Below are 18143 nucleotides of genomic sequence, written 5' to 3'. Positions count from 1 at the left end.
AAAAACTACTGCTAAGTTCAGCGTAGGTTGGCTCAGCTGCCTCGGTCATGTGGCTGACCTAAAAGGAATGGGGTTTGGTGTGTCACTATAGATTTCTTCTAAAGCCTTCTGTTTTCTTGCCAAAAGTATATGTGTCAGGTGAGACTATTTCAAAACAAAACAAAAACTAAGTGATGCTGATACCCCTTTGTTTTTTAGAAACCAAGAAAATAATCAGTTTATCAAGGGCGGCACAGAGCAGATGCAAAAAAATATTCAGCAGTTTCTGTTTGACAGACTTCTGTGCCTGTCACTAATACTAGAACAATAGGTAGGTTCACTTATCTTCATCAAGTGCCTTGAAGTCCTTTTCTGGATATGTGATTGTAGATTTTTATTTGTATTTTTCCCCCTTCTACAGAAATTCAGCACTCCGGTGCATGGGTTGTTTGCCGAATGGGAAGATGGGGGCTCTATATTCCCGGTGTCACCGCTATCTTGCAGCAACAAGAGGAACAGCTTTGTGTAGGGCTGATCCTGCGCCTTGCCCATGTGATGTATGCTCCCATTGTAGGTGTGTTTCACACTTCAACAGTAATGCATTAGTCGTGGATGGCCGGCAGCTTTGCAGACATCCAGGAGGGCAGATCTGCTAATGTTAGCACTCATCCCCGCCCCCTTCCTTTCATAACTTGTGATCGCAGAGCCATGAAAGTATGTGAGTCCCTCCCCCAGTGCAGACCAAATCCACCCAGCATATGACCCGCACTCCATGTCAGCCAGAGCAGGCAGCACCGACTTGCTGGGCCGGGGCGAGTAGACAGAGCGATGACCTTAACCAAACAGAGCTTCCACCGGGCCCTTCCACCCCCTTCTGAGGTGGCCATGACCGACCTGGACAACACCAGAGGGAAAGAGAAGGCTGTGCAGCAATCCGTCACCAGGACTGGGATGGTGGTACCAAAGAAGCGACCGACGGGAAGGCTGGTCATGCACAGCATGGCGATGTTCGGCAGGGAGTTCTGCTATGCTGTGGAGGCCGCCTTTGTCACCCCGGTGCTGCTCAGTGTAGGGCTGCCCAAGAGCCTCTACAGCCTGGTGTGGCTCATCAGCCCAATCCTGGGCTTCGTGCTGCAGCCCGTGGTAGGTTCAGCCAGTGATCACTGCAGCTGTAGCTGGGGCAGGAGGCGACCGTACATTCTGGGTCTGGGCATCATAATGCTGGTAGGCATGGCTTTGTACCTCAATGGGGACGAGATGATCTCAGGTGAGTGAGGGGAATGCGCTGTGCTGGCAGACAAAACTCATCCCAGTGTTTTGAATCGGAAAGAAGGGAGGGGTTCCTTTATTTCCCTGTAAAAATTGGGTGTTAACATTGGGTAGCACGTTACTTGGCTGCACTGAAGGAGCTGAGGAGTACTGCAATTATGTTCAATCCTAATGCTGCATGTTATGTGTCTTTTACATAGTGTTCTGTAGTTTGTGCATGTGTTTACAGTATTTTGTATGCTGATCTGCTTGCCTGATCGGTTCATGCAACTAAAGCACTGCTTAGGCCCAGAGAAGTTTTTAAGAACTAAAATCTACCTTATTAAGTTAAATGGTTAATGTTGTTTGTATGATGTAGTACAAATTGTAACAGAATATCTACTAGTCCCTATTTTAGATGGGTCAGCATTCAGATTTGTCTGTAGTTCATCTTTTAATGTAGCTTTAATTATTGCAGCACTTGCTTGACTCAGGAATGTGTTATGCTGGTGAATAATACAAATCACAACTCCTTGGAAACCCTGTTGCACCTGGAGTGTGCAAAATCAGATAGGAGTGACGTCCCCAGATGCTGTTGTATTTCAGCTTGAGATCTAACTTCTCAAAGACTTGCTGGAAAGTCGTTGCTGTCATTGTGGCTTGTGTCTCCTTCCTGTGGGGAGGAGCGTGTTTTCACGGACTGGTTTATTCTCTGTTCCTGGATATCATTGCTGTTGTATATATATCTGTATATATTCATTTACCCAGAAAGAGGTGTTAGCCAACTCTTGACTGTCTATAACAGTGGAAGGGTGGAACAAATGGAGTAAAATAAGTACTCCAAAATGCAAGTATTTTTGGCTACCAGAGCATGCAATGGAAGTGCATAGAGTAGAGAAAGGCTAGTGATGCTCTTATTGCGGAGCCTTGAGCTTGTGCTGACAAGTTTCTGCTTGCGTATAAAAGTCAACCTAGCACAGCTCAGAGCTACGCAAACTCAAAACATAGTTATCCTGCTTCTTAGATGTCATTCTGTTATGACTGAGCTCTTGTGCATAACAGCATTGTTTAGATTTGGAGGTTTCTGAAAGGGAAAATGGGGTTTTGCAAAACATGACACTATTGCTGTCAGAATGAGGTGTTTTTTTTTTTTCTTCTCCTTTTTGTAGCTTTCATCGATGGGAGAGACAAGCAGCAGATGTGGGCAATAGTCATTACCATGCTGGGAGTAGTGCTTTTTGATTTTGCAGCTGACTTTATTGATGGCCCTATCAAAGCATATTTATTTGACGTCTGCTCTCATCAGGATAAAGAGAAGGGTCTGCATTACCATGCCCTCTTTACAGGTACTCAGATCCTTTCTTTTCCTTCCTACTTTGAGGGAGGGGAAGGCAGTTGCATGGATTTTATAATCTCTGTGTGCTAATCTTGAATGAACTGATCATCTGATTCTGCGCTTCAGTCATGGGTCTTTTGTTGCTGGATTTTAACTACTCCAGGGCACAGCAACTTGTGATTGCTGCTACAAGAATTCTGCTGCAGAAGGCTGCAGGCATAAACATTTACAGTAATATAGCCATGGTTCAATTAAGAGCAATTAACTATTTTAAAAAAATGAAGTAGAGTTTATTCATTTTATTCTGATTTTCTTCAAGTTTTTGATGAAGGAAAAAATAAGGATCTTGTTTCCTTGCCGTAGCACATACAAATAAATATTTTTGACCCAGCACATGAAAGAGCAAGTGACCAGCAGTACGGCTGTTTTCTGTTCTTTGAAAGTGCTCCAACATATGCTGCCCTCCACTTTAGAAACAGAAGTTTTATGTAAAATCACTAACTTCCAGAAAATAAGACCAAGGAGTTCAGTCCAAAAACTCGCTTCATGTGATTGCCTTTAGACGTTTGAAAAGTTGCTGAGTTACAGAAGGAAAGAGCTCACGTAGTGCAGAAGGCTTTGCCCTGTGTTGACAAAACACACAGGCAATGCAAATAAGGCTGGGTACCTGTAATGTGACTTTGGAGGAACTTCCAGCTGTGTCTGAGAGCAGTCGCTGTGAAAGGACTAGACAAAAAACAGGCTGGATGAGAAGTCATGCAGTCTGTATTGATGCAGATTTTTGTGGCAACGGAGCTGTACCAAGAGCAGAAGCACATAGCTTTGGTGGTGCTTACCCCAGTTGAGAGGGAGGTGTGGTAGCTATTGGCAGCAGGCAGATTTTGGATATACGAAATAGCTGCATCCTGGAACCTGGGCACAGATTCTAAGAGAACCCTGAAGCCACATGGGAATGAAGTCAGTATGAGCCATTAGAAACTCACAGACAATATTTTAATCAATCACTAGTTTGGACAGAATGAGGAGCGAGTCTCTGAGTATATTACTGCCTTCAGCAGAACTCTTTACAATTTTTCCTACTAAAAAGTTTTGATTTCTATATTCAGAGCTACTGAACTGATTCATTTGTGTGGTGAGCTGTGAAAAGGGATGTAAGATAAATCACATTAAATAAGAGCGGAACAGATTTCTCCACATTATTTGGTCCAACATCTTGTCACTATATCAAGATCTTCTGTACCTAAACCCATCTGGATGGGTGGTTGCCGAGCTTGAGATTCTGCAGCCCTCGCAAGGCAGCCTGCTCCAGCATTTCACTGGCCTTGCTGTTAAACGGTTTTCCCTGAAATCTAATCTTAATATACATTTCCTATAGTTAAAATGTATTATTCCTTTTCTCTGTCCCTATTAAATACAGAAAGCATCCTTCCTTCCCCTTTTTAATTGCTTCTGTTTTATGTATTATTGCCTTTCGCCTATTTGGTTCCTTCTTTTTACATTAACTATCCCCAAGACTTTGCTCTCCAATTTGTTTTTGCCATTTTTAAAGTTCAAACATGAAACTGGATAGCTTGCAGATATAAAACTGAGAAAAGTAGAAGAAAGACTGCACATACCCAACACCCAACACACAGACTGTGCATTCCAATATCGTGATTACTTTTTGTCAAAACAGTATGCAAAAAAGACCTCAAGCATCAAGCATTAACTGCTGTGCAAACATTTAGTGTAAGTTTTCTTCCAAAATATATTAACAGCTTAATTGTTTTTCATTAGAAAAGCAACGATACAGTCCCTGTCCAGTAGGACACAATGAAGGAGGGCTGTGATCAGACCCGAGGGAAATAAGTACAGAAAGTCCAGAGTGGAATGATAATGACATGGTTTTTAGGCGAAGCATACGTGGGTCTTGTTACCTCTGCTACTTTTTGTTGGACAGAATGGTTCTGCCATGCATTGTCTCCAGTTCTCCTAAGCAGAGGCGTAGAAATACTTCCATGTTCTTCAGATGCTTCTGTGCTGGGTCACTTCCATGTCCTGCAGAATCACCTGATTAATGGGGTGGTGGGACTGTACTAAGCTGCTTCCCCTGCCAAAGCTACGTGCTGGATGTAACAGTGTACACTTGTACCTTGTGCTTCTGAAACAGCTTGCACTCTCATCAAAAAGAAGGAATTGTAAAACAATGGACTGAATTCTTAATGGACTGAATTCTTCTTTTATTAACTTTGAGACACAAGATAGAGTAAATGGTAAAATGAGAATGCTAAATTTTCTGAGATGGGGAAGCTCAATAAGAGGAATTTCACATTTATATTCGTTCCTTTTTGTTTTCCTTTCCTAGTGGAGAGGTACGTGGATTTTGGTGATTACAAAACAATGTTTTTTATTTAATTCCTTTCTTAAAAACAAACAAACAAGCAAGCAAAAACCATGGAAGCAATATCTCAGTTCAGATTCAGCTATAAAAAGTACATTTTACAAAGTCTGAACTACAGATAGTCTTGATGTAATAGAAAAATTGTTTGTTCTATGAAGTTTTAGAAAACACATGTTCCAGTAGAGTTTTATTTTGTATTACTCACTGTTTCAAAGAAAAGACAGCTTCAAAGAAATGCTTCTGAATCATACAGAATATTGGCTTGCAAAGAGATGAAGGCCCATGTTGCTAAATATTTGGGTCTTTTTTGAGAGCTCCATCCATCAGAACTGAGGATATTTTTCAAGAGACATTTTGGTAACTGCTCATCTGTGTGAATAGCTCAGTGTTCCAATTTCTTGTGATTCTTCCCACATACAATGATATCTGAAGGGTGATTATTCAATTATTACTAGAGGGAATCACATGTTGAAGGTATTGTGTGCTGTTTATTTATTTTATGAATACCAGTAGATTTTTTCCCCCTTTTTTTCCCCATGTAGGCTTAGGAGGAGCCCTGGGTTACCTGACAGGTGCTGTGGATTGGGGTCAAACCATACTAGGATATTCCTTAGCATCGGAATTCCAGGTGATTTTCCTCTTGTCAGCCTTGGTTTTCCTAATCTGCCTTACTGTACATCTGCACAGTATTCCTGAAGTCCCGCTCAGCTATAACAAAGAAGAGACAAAGTTCTTGTTGGAAGTGACTGACCCCAAAAAGTATAGCTCCATAGACGAAATCAGGAATGGATACTTAACATGTACTGAAATAAATGCTGCAGCTAAAGCAAAGAAACACGCTGTTACATCACATACAGAGGTAAGTGCAGAGATGATTTTGTAGCCCATATCATTCCATCCTTGGTGACCAACAGCCTTTTAATTGCTGACTATTTGAAATATTCCCCTTTCACGCACACACTCAGAAAAAGAATCTTCCACCAGGATACAGCGTCAGTAGAAAGTCTGCTTTCTTTTTTCTTTTGTTATTTCTAAAGTATTTCCAGCAAGAGGGGTGGAGACAGACTAGTCCTGATGCTTTGAACAGTTGGCAGGGATGAGGGAGAACCAGACTCAAGTTTCCACTCTTCGTAAGTTTCTTGTATCCTCCTCATCTGAAATTTGTCAAGGGGATATAATTTGTCCTTCAGTCCTGACAGAATTAACAACACATTGTGGACAGGAGCTACAAACCATTAATCTTTGGTATAAATGTGCAACTCCCACTGATGTCAACAGGTTTACATATCTAGTATGTATGAAGCGTTAGTTCCCTGGTCTGATAAACATTTCAGTTATGCTACTGCTCAGTATTTCATTGAGGATTCATTGATGATGCTGATTTGTTTGAAATTGCTACTTAAACAACAGTGCGACGTCGCTTCGGGGTTTTAGTTTTATTTTGAAGTGATGGTGTAGCTGTGCCTTTGGTGGAACTTCTAGGTGGGAGAGAATAGTGTGTACTTGCAAGTAATCACTGGTATTTTGATCCTGCTGAGTTCTTATGAGTGATAGCTTCAATCTAAGGAAGCTGAGAAAAGGTGAACCTACCTGAAAAATATCTGGGAAGCAAATTTATAGAGTAGTCTTAGGAACAAGTAGTGGTTTTCACTGTTTTGTTGATGACTTTTAATGTAGGAATCTTCACCGCACTTTCATGGTATCCTAGGTAAGCAAAAGTTAGTATATATGTTCGGTTCCTAGCATGGCAGTAAGTAGTGAAACAGTTGCCTGTTGTTTTAATTTTGCTTCTGATCTCTTGGCATTATGTGTATATATCCCCGATACAATTCTTGGGAAATCAGCTAAAAATTAATGAGAACACCCAGATGATTTTAAGTTAGAAACATAAATTCATGTTTAACCTGCCAATATGATGGATTTATAATCTTTTACTGTTTATCACTTGTATTCTAACAGCACTTGGTACTCCCAACCCAGATAAGAATATTATTACAGCAGACACCACACAAAGCTATGATAAAAGATGAACACTGCCGAGTGAGGATGCCAGACACACGGTGAGGGACTGGCAGCAAAGCAGCAGTGTGCTGGGAGAATATGGCAAGCACACTGCAGTGTTCTCCCTGTTTCCCCACCGCAGGCCAACTTGAGCAGACAGCATCCTTCACCAGCACTGTTACCTCTGAGCATCCTCCAAATCGTCAGAGGTGATCTGTGTCATTGACTGGCCAATGCAGACTCCAAAAGAAAGGAAGGGCAATGAAGAAGAGAGGGGGCTGGGGTAGCCTCTTGCTTGGCAAAAAATAATTCCAGTGTACCAGTAGCATCTGACACCCGAGGAAAAGTTCTGTCATGCACTGCAGGCCAGCTTCTGCTATTGCCCTCCTTTCTAGGATTTTGGCTGGACAGCCCATCAGAGGCTCACTGTGCTTTGATCTGTCTCATGTTCCTTTGATGTGCCCGGGCTTGTATAAATTCTAGACACTCTCACTACCGCAGTGGTCTGTCTCCTGTGGCACGTGTTTTCTGAGTTCATTCATTACTGTGATTGCTCCCTTGAAGAGGTGGTTTGGCTTCCTGTTTTTCTGTGCCTCTTTTTTCACCGCAGGCATCACAGGCCTAAATTTCTTCTAAATTAAGGGCTATGCTCTTACATACTAATAGCATCCATGGTTATTAACGAGATTTCACCTGTTACAGTATGAACAGAAATCCAAAGTTGTTCTACTCTTGTTCTTTATTTTGGTGCCAAATTACTCAGAATCTATGGCCATAAAACCTGTCATATGAATTCCTCGTTATCCTTATGAATCAGCCTTGAGTTGTAGCGATTTTGTAGAAAAAAATGATTAGGTATTGTGAGATTTTAAAGGATTGTGCATTGGAGGGCATTAAATATATTTATTAAACATTTGTTTCCATTTCTACTCTTTAAAATATCTAAATAGAAAGAAAGCATGTCTAACTGTCAAATTATTATTTGTAATTACTGTCCCTTGAAGTTCCCTGACCGTATCTTAATGCTTTGATTAGAAATCCTATTTTGAAGAACTTTGTGGAAGAGTTGAACAAATTGTATAAGCTAAGTCAAACAATAGCAATTATCATTGAAATAATGCTAATGAGTTAATGTGGAACTGTCTTTTTTTTTTCGTGTGTGTGTAATTGTAGTTGAATAGAATGATTACTCTGTTTAAAATGCAGTTAAAAGAGACAGTGATGCTGAGAGAAATTCCAAGGGATTTAGACAATATGCAGTTCAAGGTAAAAGTCGACGACTTGAATTTTGGCATTCCTATGAGGATTAAAAACCTCACACTGGAGCAATGTATTTTCCAACTTTATATGTGGTGATTGTTCATGGAGCAGCTTGCAGCATAACCTAGTTCAAAGGAAAGCAGAATTGTGAAAAGTAGCCAGAACATTAAAGGAAGGAAAAAATGTTATCAGCTAACAGCAAATTGAAGACACAATTCAGCTTTCCAGTAACGAACTTAACACCCCCATTTAACAACCCCATGAAATGGGTTCATCCCCATTTAGTGGCCAAACAGCTTTTCACACCACCTCTCCACTGTTGCCACCAAATATTCCTAGAGAAAATTGGAAGTGTTCCATAGTGCACAGAATAATATAAAAAATAACATTTGTTTTTCTCTGAAAGCAAAGAACCATGCAGGACCTTTTAAGTAGTAAGGACTCTGTGTTGCAAATGCCTGACATCAAGCACACCTGAAGTACTGAAAAAATCAAGTGATAGAGGTGATCTGATGACTGTGACTGAAAACAAAACCAAAAAAACTGAGATAGTTTTTGGGCACAGGACTCAGACAAGGAGGAGGGAGATAAGGTGGGGCATTGAAGGTGGTGAGAAATGTTGTTTTTGCCTGTCAGTGAGATTTGTTAACCCATGCCTATAATGTTTTTGATGTTGTATTGAGTTGCTTTGCCCATGAGATGGAGGCGTTCAGGTGCTGGAGCTTACATTATCTGGACAGTAGGGTTTTGTGTGGTGCTGCATCTCCTGTTATGTATCACAGCCTCTTCCTGCCTCTTGAGGGGGAAGATGTAGTGGAAATTTTGTAGTAATTATACACCAGAAAAGGTTAAGTTTTCTAGGGAACATAGGACATAGAAAGAGGAATGGGAACAAAGTCTCAGAACTGCAGTACTCCACAACCGATATACTTTAATTCTGAGGAGATATTTTTGGATTTCATAGTTTTCTATGGCAGCTTTAAATCTGCAATGGAAAGCTGATTGTCTCCAGGAAAGAATTATTTTTGTATTTCTTTTCTTTTGCTTTTTGAACCCCTGCTGAATGTGTTTTGGCAGAAAATTTTCACTTGGTTCTAGTGGTAAACAACAATTCTACTGCCTGCAACAACAAGCAATGTTGCTACATCCTTACTGATGTACCCCAGCTCCCCAAGTCTCTGTGGTCTTTCAGATGACTTTACTATGCAATGGCTCTACAAATTATAGTGAAGGACATTCAGTACCCAAGCAACCCATCCTAGCAATAACAAATAAAACACTTCGGAAGTTTAGCAACGAAAAGATACTGAGGCCATCTCCATTTGCCGTCAGCTATTTTATTAGCCTTCAGGGCAATAATACAGTATTATTGTTAAATACTTGCTTTTAGACTCAAAGGCGGATGACCCTTAAATCACTCTTGAAGACGCTTTTCAGCATGCCATCCCACTATCGCTATCTGTGTGTGAGCCACCTCTTTGGATGGATGGCTTTCCTGTCCAACATGCTCTTCTTCACGGATTTTATGGGACAGGTAAAAGTGTAAAATCCTCTTGCTTTTCCTCCCTCGTAGCATCTCCTCCTCCACCAAAAAGAAATGAGATATTGTTACAAATCTGAAGAAATGTCAGTGACTCCCATCCAGTATGCCATGTTTCCTTGCCTTTTTTTTGTCTCTGTAGGTGAGAGGGAGTTTTGGTTTCCTGCAGTGTATATGAACACCTAAAAGAAAAATTTTTGCTTGACTGGATAAGGGACTGAATAAGAGAATGACTGATTGGAAAAATGTATGTGTGGCATGAAAGAAAAAAAAAAAGTAATTGTAGATAAATTAGGGAAAGAGATGCTAAAGCAGGAAAGCAGAAGCAGAGAGAGAAGGAGAGTGGGAAATGGGACACCCAAAGGAAAAAGGGCAAATGAGTGGACAGTCCAGGAAAAAATTGAGGATAAGAAATGAGGACAAAGCTGGTACGTGAGAGTCTGGGAGAAATGAGTGTGAAATCTGAAGAACTGCGAATGGATGATGGGAGCACTGCCTGAAAGATTTCTTGGGTGCTAATCATCACCCCTGCCAGGGATGAGGCCCTGTCTTGGGTCCCATGTTCTCGTAAGCAGGAGGTATTGTATACATGCAACGCACCCTTGTCTTCTGTGGTCTCTATGGTCTCTTTCAGGTTGTATACCGAGGTAGTCCTTATGCACCTCATAACTCCACGCTTTACCTTACCTACAGAAGAGGTGTAGAGGTTGGATGCTGGGGGCTGTGTATCAATGCGATTTCGTCCTCAGTCTATTCTTGTAAGTATCCAGGAATGTACTCCAACACTGTTTTAAATCAGTGTTTATACTGCTTGCAGTTTGCCATTGTTTAAAAAAATAAAGTGATGCCAAATTTTTTTTTGCACGAAAACTTTAAGAAATTTTACATTCTCAGCAGTGTTATAAATCTGTATCTTGACATGAGCAGTTCCTGTCTGGACCATGTGATGAGGGGTCACTTTGAGAGGAAGGCATTGTTCTGCATGTGAACTGACCCTAAACAATGAATATCATCCTAAAGTTAAATGCCAGAGTAAAATCAAAGCTGTGGTTATCACTCTGAGATGCTCTTTCACCTAGCAGACCTATAGCATTAGGTTTTCAAAGGTCACTCTGATGGTCTCTCCCCATCTGCATTTCTCACAAAATGACCTTTTCACAATACAGTAGAAGTTCTTGCCAAAAACATGAACCTTGCTCTCCAAAATTATGTGTAAATATGCTAGCACAGTTTCCCAAATAAATCTCACCATAGCTCCTACCCAGGATTTAAAAACTACTTGCTATCCAAAATCTCAAATTAGGAGTATTTTGGGAGTTGAAGTGAGCACCTAAAAGGATCTTCCTCCTTTGGAGCTTAATTATAGACATTTATGTAGCACCTCTTTCAGCTCAGACAGGGGCTGATGCCAAATGTTCCTGTTGTAATCAAACAGCAGAAATGTCTGAGGTTGTCAATGGGGCAGTTCTTCCAGAATGGCTGTTAACTACTTCTTCTCAGAGCTTGGTTATGTCTGAATAAAAGTACCCCAGAGAGAGTTAGCAGAAAGAAGTTTCTGCAGCAAGTTTATAACCGCAGTAATTTGAGGCAACTTCCAAAATCAATAACTTTGTCCTTCGTTTCATCTTACGAAATAAAGCTCCTTAAAGGAATTCCCCAATGAAATGTGACTTATTCTGTTCTAGTCTCAGCAGCATTTTTTGTTTCTTTCCACAGACCTGCAGAAAATCCTTCACCAATACATAGGATTAAAGGGACTTTATTTCATTGGATACCTACTTTTTGGATTAGGTACTGGATTAATTGGCTTGTTTCCCAATGTCTATTCCACTCTGGCTCTGTGTTCCCTCTTTGGTGTCATGTCCAGCACGCTGTACACAGTGCCATTCCAACTCATTGCAGAGTATCACAGAGAAGAAGAGGTAAGTTCAATATCAAAAGAAGAGTAAATTTATATCTGGCTGCATCTGTTTAGTGTATTTTGGTAGAACATTGGATAGAACTGGCAAATGGGTTTTAATTGTAATTTCAAACTATTTATGGTGACACATGTTATGAACAGAAAGTTTCTGACATAAAGATGTTCAAGACTTTATTAAACAACACTAATATTATTAGCTGTCATGTAGCTACATGACATCTCTCAGCTAAGGTCCCAGCACCAGGCCCTCCAAACACAGTCCTGCATTGAGACAAATAATTATTTATCATCCCAGCTGAAACAAAGCCAATCGCAGTACATGTTCAGGCAGGAAGAGGATAACAGGGCTCCAATTTGTGTTGCTTTCGAGGGCTGCCTTCCTGAGAATCAAATCTAAACCACTGCTCTGTGCACCATTGATCTCTCAGCTGTGTGTGTGTGCCCTTGTTTCTAAGTGCAAGGGGCTCAGGCTGAGCAGCTGCCAAACTCAAATTACTTCAGGGAAGCCTAGCTTGTTCATATTAGCTGAGGAGCTGACTTCTGAGGCCCTAAAGTTAATAACCAGGTTGTAAAAGCTGTCAGAAGTTTCAGTTAACTGCAAAGTGTTACAAAAAACTGTTAGCTGATAAAGATATGCAATTCAAGTACGAACAGCTTTATGTAGTTCAGTAATAAATTATATTCCACACTCTCGTTCTCCCTCTAAATGTCTAGGGTTGTTTTTTGGTCTTCCACAGCATGAAATCCTGTTTCCAAAGGAAATCTGGAAAAGCCTGAATTTCTTCTATCATGTTACTGGACACAGCAAGATCTTAATGTCTTGTAAAGAGTTTAGCTCTTTAATGGAAAAGTTCTCTCAACTTAGTAAGAGAGCTGGAAACAAGAAGGATTAAGGAGAATTGGGAGGACTTAGGAAAAGCTCTCATTATGTCCAGTGACATTCGAAGAAATTAATAAAGAAAGTGTTGAACAGTTGAAACACAACAAAAAATATACTTGAGACCAGCACAGGACGAGATTAAGTCCGTGAGAACATGTCCTACAGTTCTGTATGACTTCTAAGCATCGTCATCTGAATGATGCGTACAAGAAAACCCTAAATTACTCTGTTGAATCCTAGGAGGATGTTTCAAGGTGGTTAAATATTTCATAGATCCAATTCATAATTTTTCAGTTAATTTCTCTGTTTCTTCCAACAGAGAACAATTACAATGCAGAATTTCAGAGGGATTTAACAAAAGACAGGGTCTGAACCCAGTTTAGGGTAGGATCACAACCCTAATCTTAGGCCAGCCAGCTCAGAGAGAGGGAGTAAAGTAATTATAAGTAAATTATAGCCCATCTCTGACTCAGACTTGTTCCAAGACAGAAGTGAAATAGAATACGCTGAGTGTGAATGGACTTTGTATTTAATAGGCTAATAGCTTCAAATGTGACTTGTGAGAGAGCTGATTGTTTTTTGTTTGGTGTATGGTACTTGTTATGCCAGATATTAAATGATAATTCTATGTAAGATCTGACATTAACAGAATTAACAGCACCTTCTGACATTAACAAAACCTTCTATAATAGGAAAAAAAATAAATAAGGGGAAACATCAAGTGCAAGATTGTGTTCATTCACACATTCATATTATTGTGGTCAGAACTACTGGCACATAGGAACCCTAGGCAGAGCACAGCAGAACAGATGTAATTCCAAAGAAATTGTGTCTAAAATTGAAAATACTTCAGAGGAAAGGTCTGCATTATTCCAGAACAAAGAACAGACTTTTTCCCTCAGTATGCAGTCTACCAAAATCATGTGCTGGTTTTTAAAATGCTGCCCTTTCAATTCCTGTTCCATGCTGCTGTTCCCTGGGCTCCAAATTCAATTTCATCTACGGGATTAGGAAGACACTGTTTGCCTCCAGTAATTTCGAGCTTTGGGTGGTAACAGCTCAAAAACAATATAACAGGTCTTGAAAAAAGCATCCTAATCACAATCAAGAGCATTTGGATATTTGGCGACCTGCTAAGGAGCTTGGATGTGCGCAAGTCGATGGGGCCGGATGGGATGCACCCGAGGGTACTGAAAGAACTGGCGGAGGAGCTGGCCGAGCCGCTTTCCATCATTTATCGGCAGTCCTGGCTATCGGGGGAGGTCCCAGTCGACTGGCGGCTAGCCAATGTGACGCCCATCTATAAGAAGGGCCGGAGGGCAGACCCGGGGAACTATAGGCCTGTCAGTTTGACCTCAGTGCCAGGGAAGCTCATGGAGCAGATTATCTTGAGTGTCATCACGCGGCACTTGCAGGGCAAGCAGGCGATCAGGCCCAGTCAGCATGGGTTTATGAAAGGCAGGTCCTGCTTGACGAACCTGATCTCCTTCTATGACAAAGTGACGCGCTTGGTGGATGAGGGAAGGGCTGTGGATGTGGTTTACCTTGACCTCAGTAAGGCTTTTGACACCGTTCCCCACAACATTCTCCTCAAGAAACTGGCTGCTCGGGGCTTGGACTGGCGTACGCTTCGCTGGGTTAGAAACTGGCTGGATAGCCGGGCCCAGAGAGTTGTGGTGAATGGAGTCAAATCTGGTTGGAGGCTGGTCACAAGTGGTGTCCCCCAGGGCTCGGTACTGGGGCCGGTCCTCTTTAATATCTTTATCGATGATCTGGATGAGGGCGTCCAGTGCACCCTCAGTAAGTTTGCAGATGACACCAAGCTAAGTGCGTGTGTCGATCTGCTCAAGGGCAGGAAGGCTCTGCAGGAGGATCTGGATAGGCTGGACGGATGGGCTGAGGCCAACTGTATGAAGTTCAACAAGGCCAAGTGCCGGGTCCTGCACCTGGGGCGTAACAACCCCAAGCAGAGCTACAGGCTGGGAGATGAGTGGCTGGAAAGCTGCCTGGCCAAGAAGGACCTGGGAGTATTGGTTGATAGTCGGCTAAATATGAGCCAGCAGTGTGCTCAGGTGGCCAAGAAGGCCAACAGCATCCTGGCCTGTATAAGAAGCAGCGTGGCCAGCAGGTCTAGGGAAGTGATTGTCCCCCTGTACTCGGCTCTGGTGAGGCCGCACCTCGAGTACTGTGTTCAGTTTTGGGCCCCTCGCTACAGGAAGGACATGGACGTGCTCGAGCGAGTCCAGAGAAGGGCGACCAAGCTGGTGAGGGGTCTGGAGAACAAGTCTTACGAGGAGCGGCTGAGGGAGCCGGGCTTGTTCAGCCTGGAGAAGAGGAGGCTCAGGGGCGACCTTATCGCTCTCTACAGGTACCTTAAAGGAGGCTGTAGCAAGGTGGGGGTTGGTCTGTTCTCCCACGTGCCTGGTGACAGGACGAGGGGGAATGGGCGAAAGTTGCGACAGGGGAGTTTTAGGTTGGATGTTAGGAAGTACTTCTTTACCGAAAGGGTTATTAAGCATTGGAACGGGCTGCCCAGGGAGGTGGTGGAGTCACCATCCCTGGAGGTCTTTAAAAGACGTTTAGATGTAGAGCTTAGCGATATGGTTTAGTGGAGTACTTAGTGTTAGGTCGGAGGTTGGACTCGATGATCTTGAGGTCTCTTCCAACCTAGAAATCTGTGTCTGTGTCTGTGTGTCTGGATAGAGACCAGCTCAGCTAGCACACAGCATAGAAACCCTCTGTGTGTTACAAAGCAACTATCTCCATTCAACTCCAAGAACAATAAATATGTAAACTTTTATGTAATTTTCCAGTGAAACAGAACAGTTGGCACATTGCCTGTGATCATGTCCAGTTCAGTTTTGAAGGTCTCCAAGGGTGGAAGCTCTACAACCTCTCTGGACAGCCTGTTCCAGTGTTCAGCCAACCTCGCATGGTGCTTGTATATGAGATGCCCATATACAATAAAACCTTTTCCTCTGCTATGTATGTCATTTGAATGTCGCAGCTGATAATGGCCTTCTGTAATGTAGAAGAATCCTAGTCTGTACATTCATTCTCAGACATTTTTTTTTCAGCAATAAAAGCATTACAGTTAGATTTTAATACTGAACTCCTTTATGTGCTTTGAGGCATGACTTCAGAGCACAGAGCTCCATTACAACAAATTATGATCTGTCTGTGTGTGGGACATACTATGTCTCAATATTCCCCCCGAGGCTCTCCTTATGGTTGGACCTGATGATCTGGACGGTCTCTTCCATTCCTTTTCCATTCTGTCATTCCTAGATGATTGTGTGATTCAGCCATGTGAGAACTGGAGCAAAAATATCCTTGACGGGGTGTCCTGTACAGTGAATTTTTCTCCTTATGTTAGTTTGCCAGAGCTCAAGTAGACCTGAACTTCAAGGGAAGGGTTGGTTTCGCTGATCATTCCTCAATTCCTTCCTTGAGAGAAGGGGTAGAGGGAAAAGTTGCAGGTGGGAGAAATGGGACAATTTGGAAAACTTATTATCACTTGGAAAATCTGTTTTAATTTTGTAACCTCTGTGGGACAGGCAGAGGAAAATGGAAAGGAAGAGGAGAGCTGTTGTCTTGTTTTGCTGCACCTGGATGTCATGACAGTGCATCATCGGCTGAGAGGTGCAAGTTACCAGCAGTGTCTAAGTTCCCTTCCCTGAATCTTGTTTTTTGCTTATTTGCAGGTCCAGAATTTGCAGGAGGACAAACAAGACACAGACCACAGGCGAGGGAAGGGCATCGACTGCGCTGCTCTCACTTGCATGGTCCAGCTGGCCCAGATCATCCTTGGCGTGGGCCTGGGGCTCTTGGTTAGTGTTGCCGGCAGTGTGGTCACTGTGATTTCTGCATCGATGGTGGCACTGATCGGCTGCTGCTTTGTTGCTTTTTGTGTTCGATATGTGGGGTAGGACTGCGTGAAGCAAGTGGAAGAAATTCCCCCAGGGGAATGTTTTCTTTCTGGGTCAGTAGCACTGGTGCTCTTGCCATGCTGATCCTACTGGTACACCCTCCTCTCTTACCTGCTTGGAGCAGTTGCAATTCCAGAGCATCACTGATCTGCAAAGTGAAGACTTGATAAAACTGGTTGCCTCAAGCCTCAGATTGAAAGTTTCTTTTTTTTTTGGCTACTTTACTGCTTCCTTCCTGTTGACCTCAGTGTATTAACACACTGTATTGTATGTGAAGACATGTCTGCTAGTGGTGTCTTGATGCCCTGCTTGAGGAGCCATGAAACTCATTATCAATTTGTGGAAGTAGATGAAGTATATGGTAAATTGAAGAAGTAATAAAAATGGACAGAGTTGGGATGAAAGTTGTTACTTACCTTGTTTTACAAGCATCTTAAGTTCGGAGTTATTCTCCTTGGTAGTCAAAAGCTGCAGGAACATCAAACAGTTGTCATAAGCCATGGTGCTATTATGTCATGATTAGCAGGTTCATTAAATGGTATATTAACCTCCCGGCTATCATAAAAGCAGATTTGGGTATGGAAGGTGATTGGAGTGTAAAAAATGTTGAAGCTTATTGTTTAACAGCATAATAGTAAAGCAATTATTTTATACTGGATCCTGCTGCTTGTGTACAAATGAAATGAAAGTACTGGCTGACTTTGCTATGAAAGTTTGGCTAAGGCTACTCTGCAAATCCATTTTTAGGCACCTAAACAATTGATCTACAGGAAACGTGCAATTTCTTAATTCTTAGAAGTCTGTCCTCTTGACTTTGATACTATAATTGAAAAAAATAAACTTAGCCAAAATAAGAATTGTATTCATGGTGGTAAGCCAGTCAAACCTTGGCATTGGAAATAACAGTATTTACCTTAATGTAGTATCTGTTTTCTCTGTTTACCTGCATATGTCTAGCCTTGAGTGAAATGGTTTTTGTTCTTTACAGAATGCTCTAAGTCAATTCAGTTCTGAAAAGGTTGTCATGAATTATTGTACAGATGTTCCTCTAAACTCTACAGTGAATCCTGCAGTCCAGATATTTGTATTTAATAGAGTATGGAGTTTGATTCCTATTTTTATTATATTGCCAGATTTTCAAAGGCCCTTTGTTTGTGAAAGTGATATGCTGTATTTATGCTGTGCTTCCTCGATTCTGGAGATTGTCATTTGTTATGTTATATGATAAGCACCACAAAGCCATCTACTAATGCAATATTTTTAATGAATGGGGATACAGAGAAAGACTGCTGTCAAGTATGTTTTTATATACATGTTGCACATGTACAGTCTCGACTGTTCAGCAAGCTAGCCGTTGAGGTCATCATCTCTTGGAGTAGCTCCACACAGTATGAACTGACACCAACACATGCAAGTCGTTGGATTTGAGCATGAGGAGCCCTTGCACACGTGCACCTGCTTCAGCTTTGTTTTTAAGAGTGTGGCAAGTCATTTATTCTCATAGGAAAAAAAAAAATAAAAAATTCCCTTATATGAGCTCATTAATTATACCAAGCCTGTGAAGGCCTCAGCTGCCTTTTTGTGTCTGTGTCACCTCTGGAGGCCCCAAATGGGGCTCAGTTCCTGGCAGACTTTACCTTTCTCCACAGCTCCTTCATCCTGCCTTGTG

At 41.9% G+C, this 18143-nt stretch overlaps 1 protein-coding gene across 1 annotated transcript; it reads left to right on the top strand.

The window, feature by feature from the left end:
• Positions 1 to 807: 807 nt before the first annotated feature.
• SLC45A2 (solute carrier family 45 member 2) lies at positions 808 to 17901 on the top strand. Its single transcript, XM_035563884.1, has 7 exons — positions 808 to 1246; positions 2397 to 2573; positions 5486 to 5802; positions 9595 to 9738; positions 10379 to 10502; positions 11461 to 11666; positions 16250 to 17901. The coding sequence occupies exons 1-7, from the start codon at positions 808 to 810 to the stop codon at positions 16472 to 16474; spliced, it is 1632 nt and encodes a 543-aa protein (XP_035419777.1). The 3' UTR covers positions 16475 to 17901.
• The last annotated feature ends 242 nt before the right edge of the window (positions 17902 to 18143 follow it).

The sequence above is a fragment of the Cygnus atratus genome, chromosome Z (genome assembly GCF_013377495.2).
Source record: "Cygnus atratus isolate AKBS03 ecotype Queensland, Australia chromosome Z, CAtr_DNAZoo_HiC_assembly, whole genome shotgun sequence".
Lineage (NCBI taxonomy): Eukaryota > Metazoa > Chordata > Aves > Anseriformes > Anatidae > Cygnus > Cygnus atratus.
This window is presented reverse-complemented; position numbering and strand designations above follow the sequence as displayed.

Excerpts from the sequence above, each read along its gene's own strand:
- SLC45A2 (XM_035563884.1), top strand. The coding sequence starts at position 808 with ATGACCTTAACCAAACAGAGCTTCCACCGGGCCCTTCCACCCCCTTCT. Across the intron at positions 2,574-5,485 it reads TTACCATGCCCTCTTTACAG|GCTTAGGAGGAGCCCTGGGT; the intron begins GTACTCAGATCC and ends TTCCCCATGTAG. Across the intron at positions 10,503-11,460 it reads TTCGTCCTCAGTCTATTCTT|ACCTGCAGAAAATCCTTCAC; the intron begins GTAAGTATCCAG and ends TTCTTTCCACAG.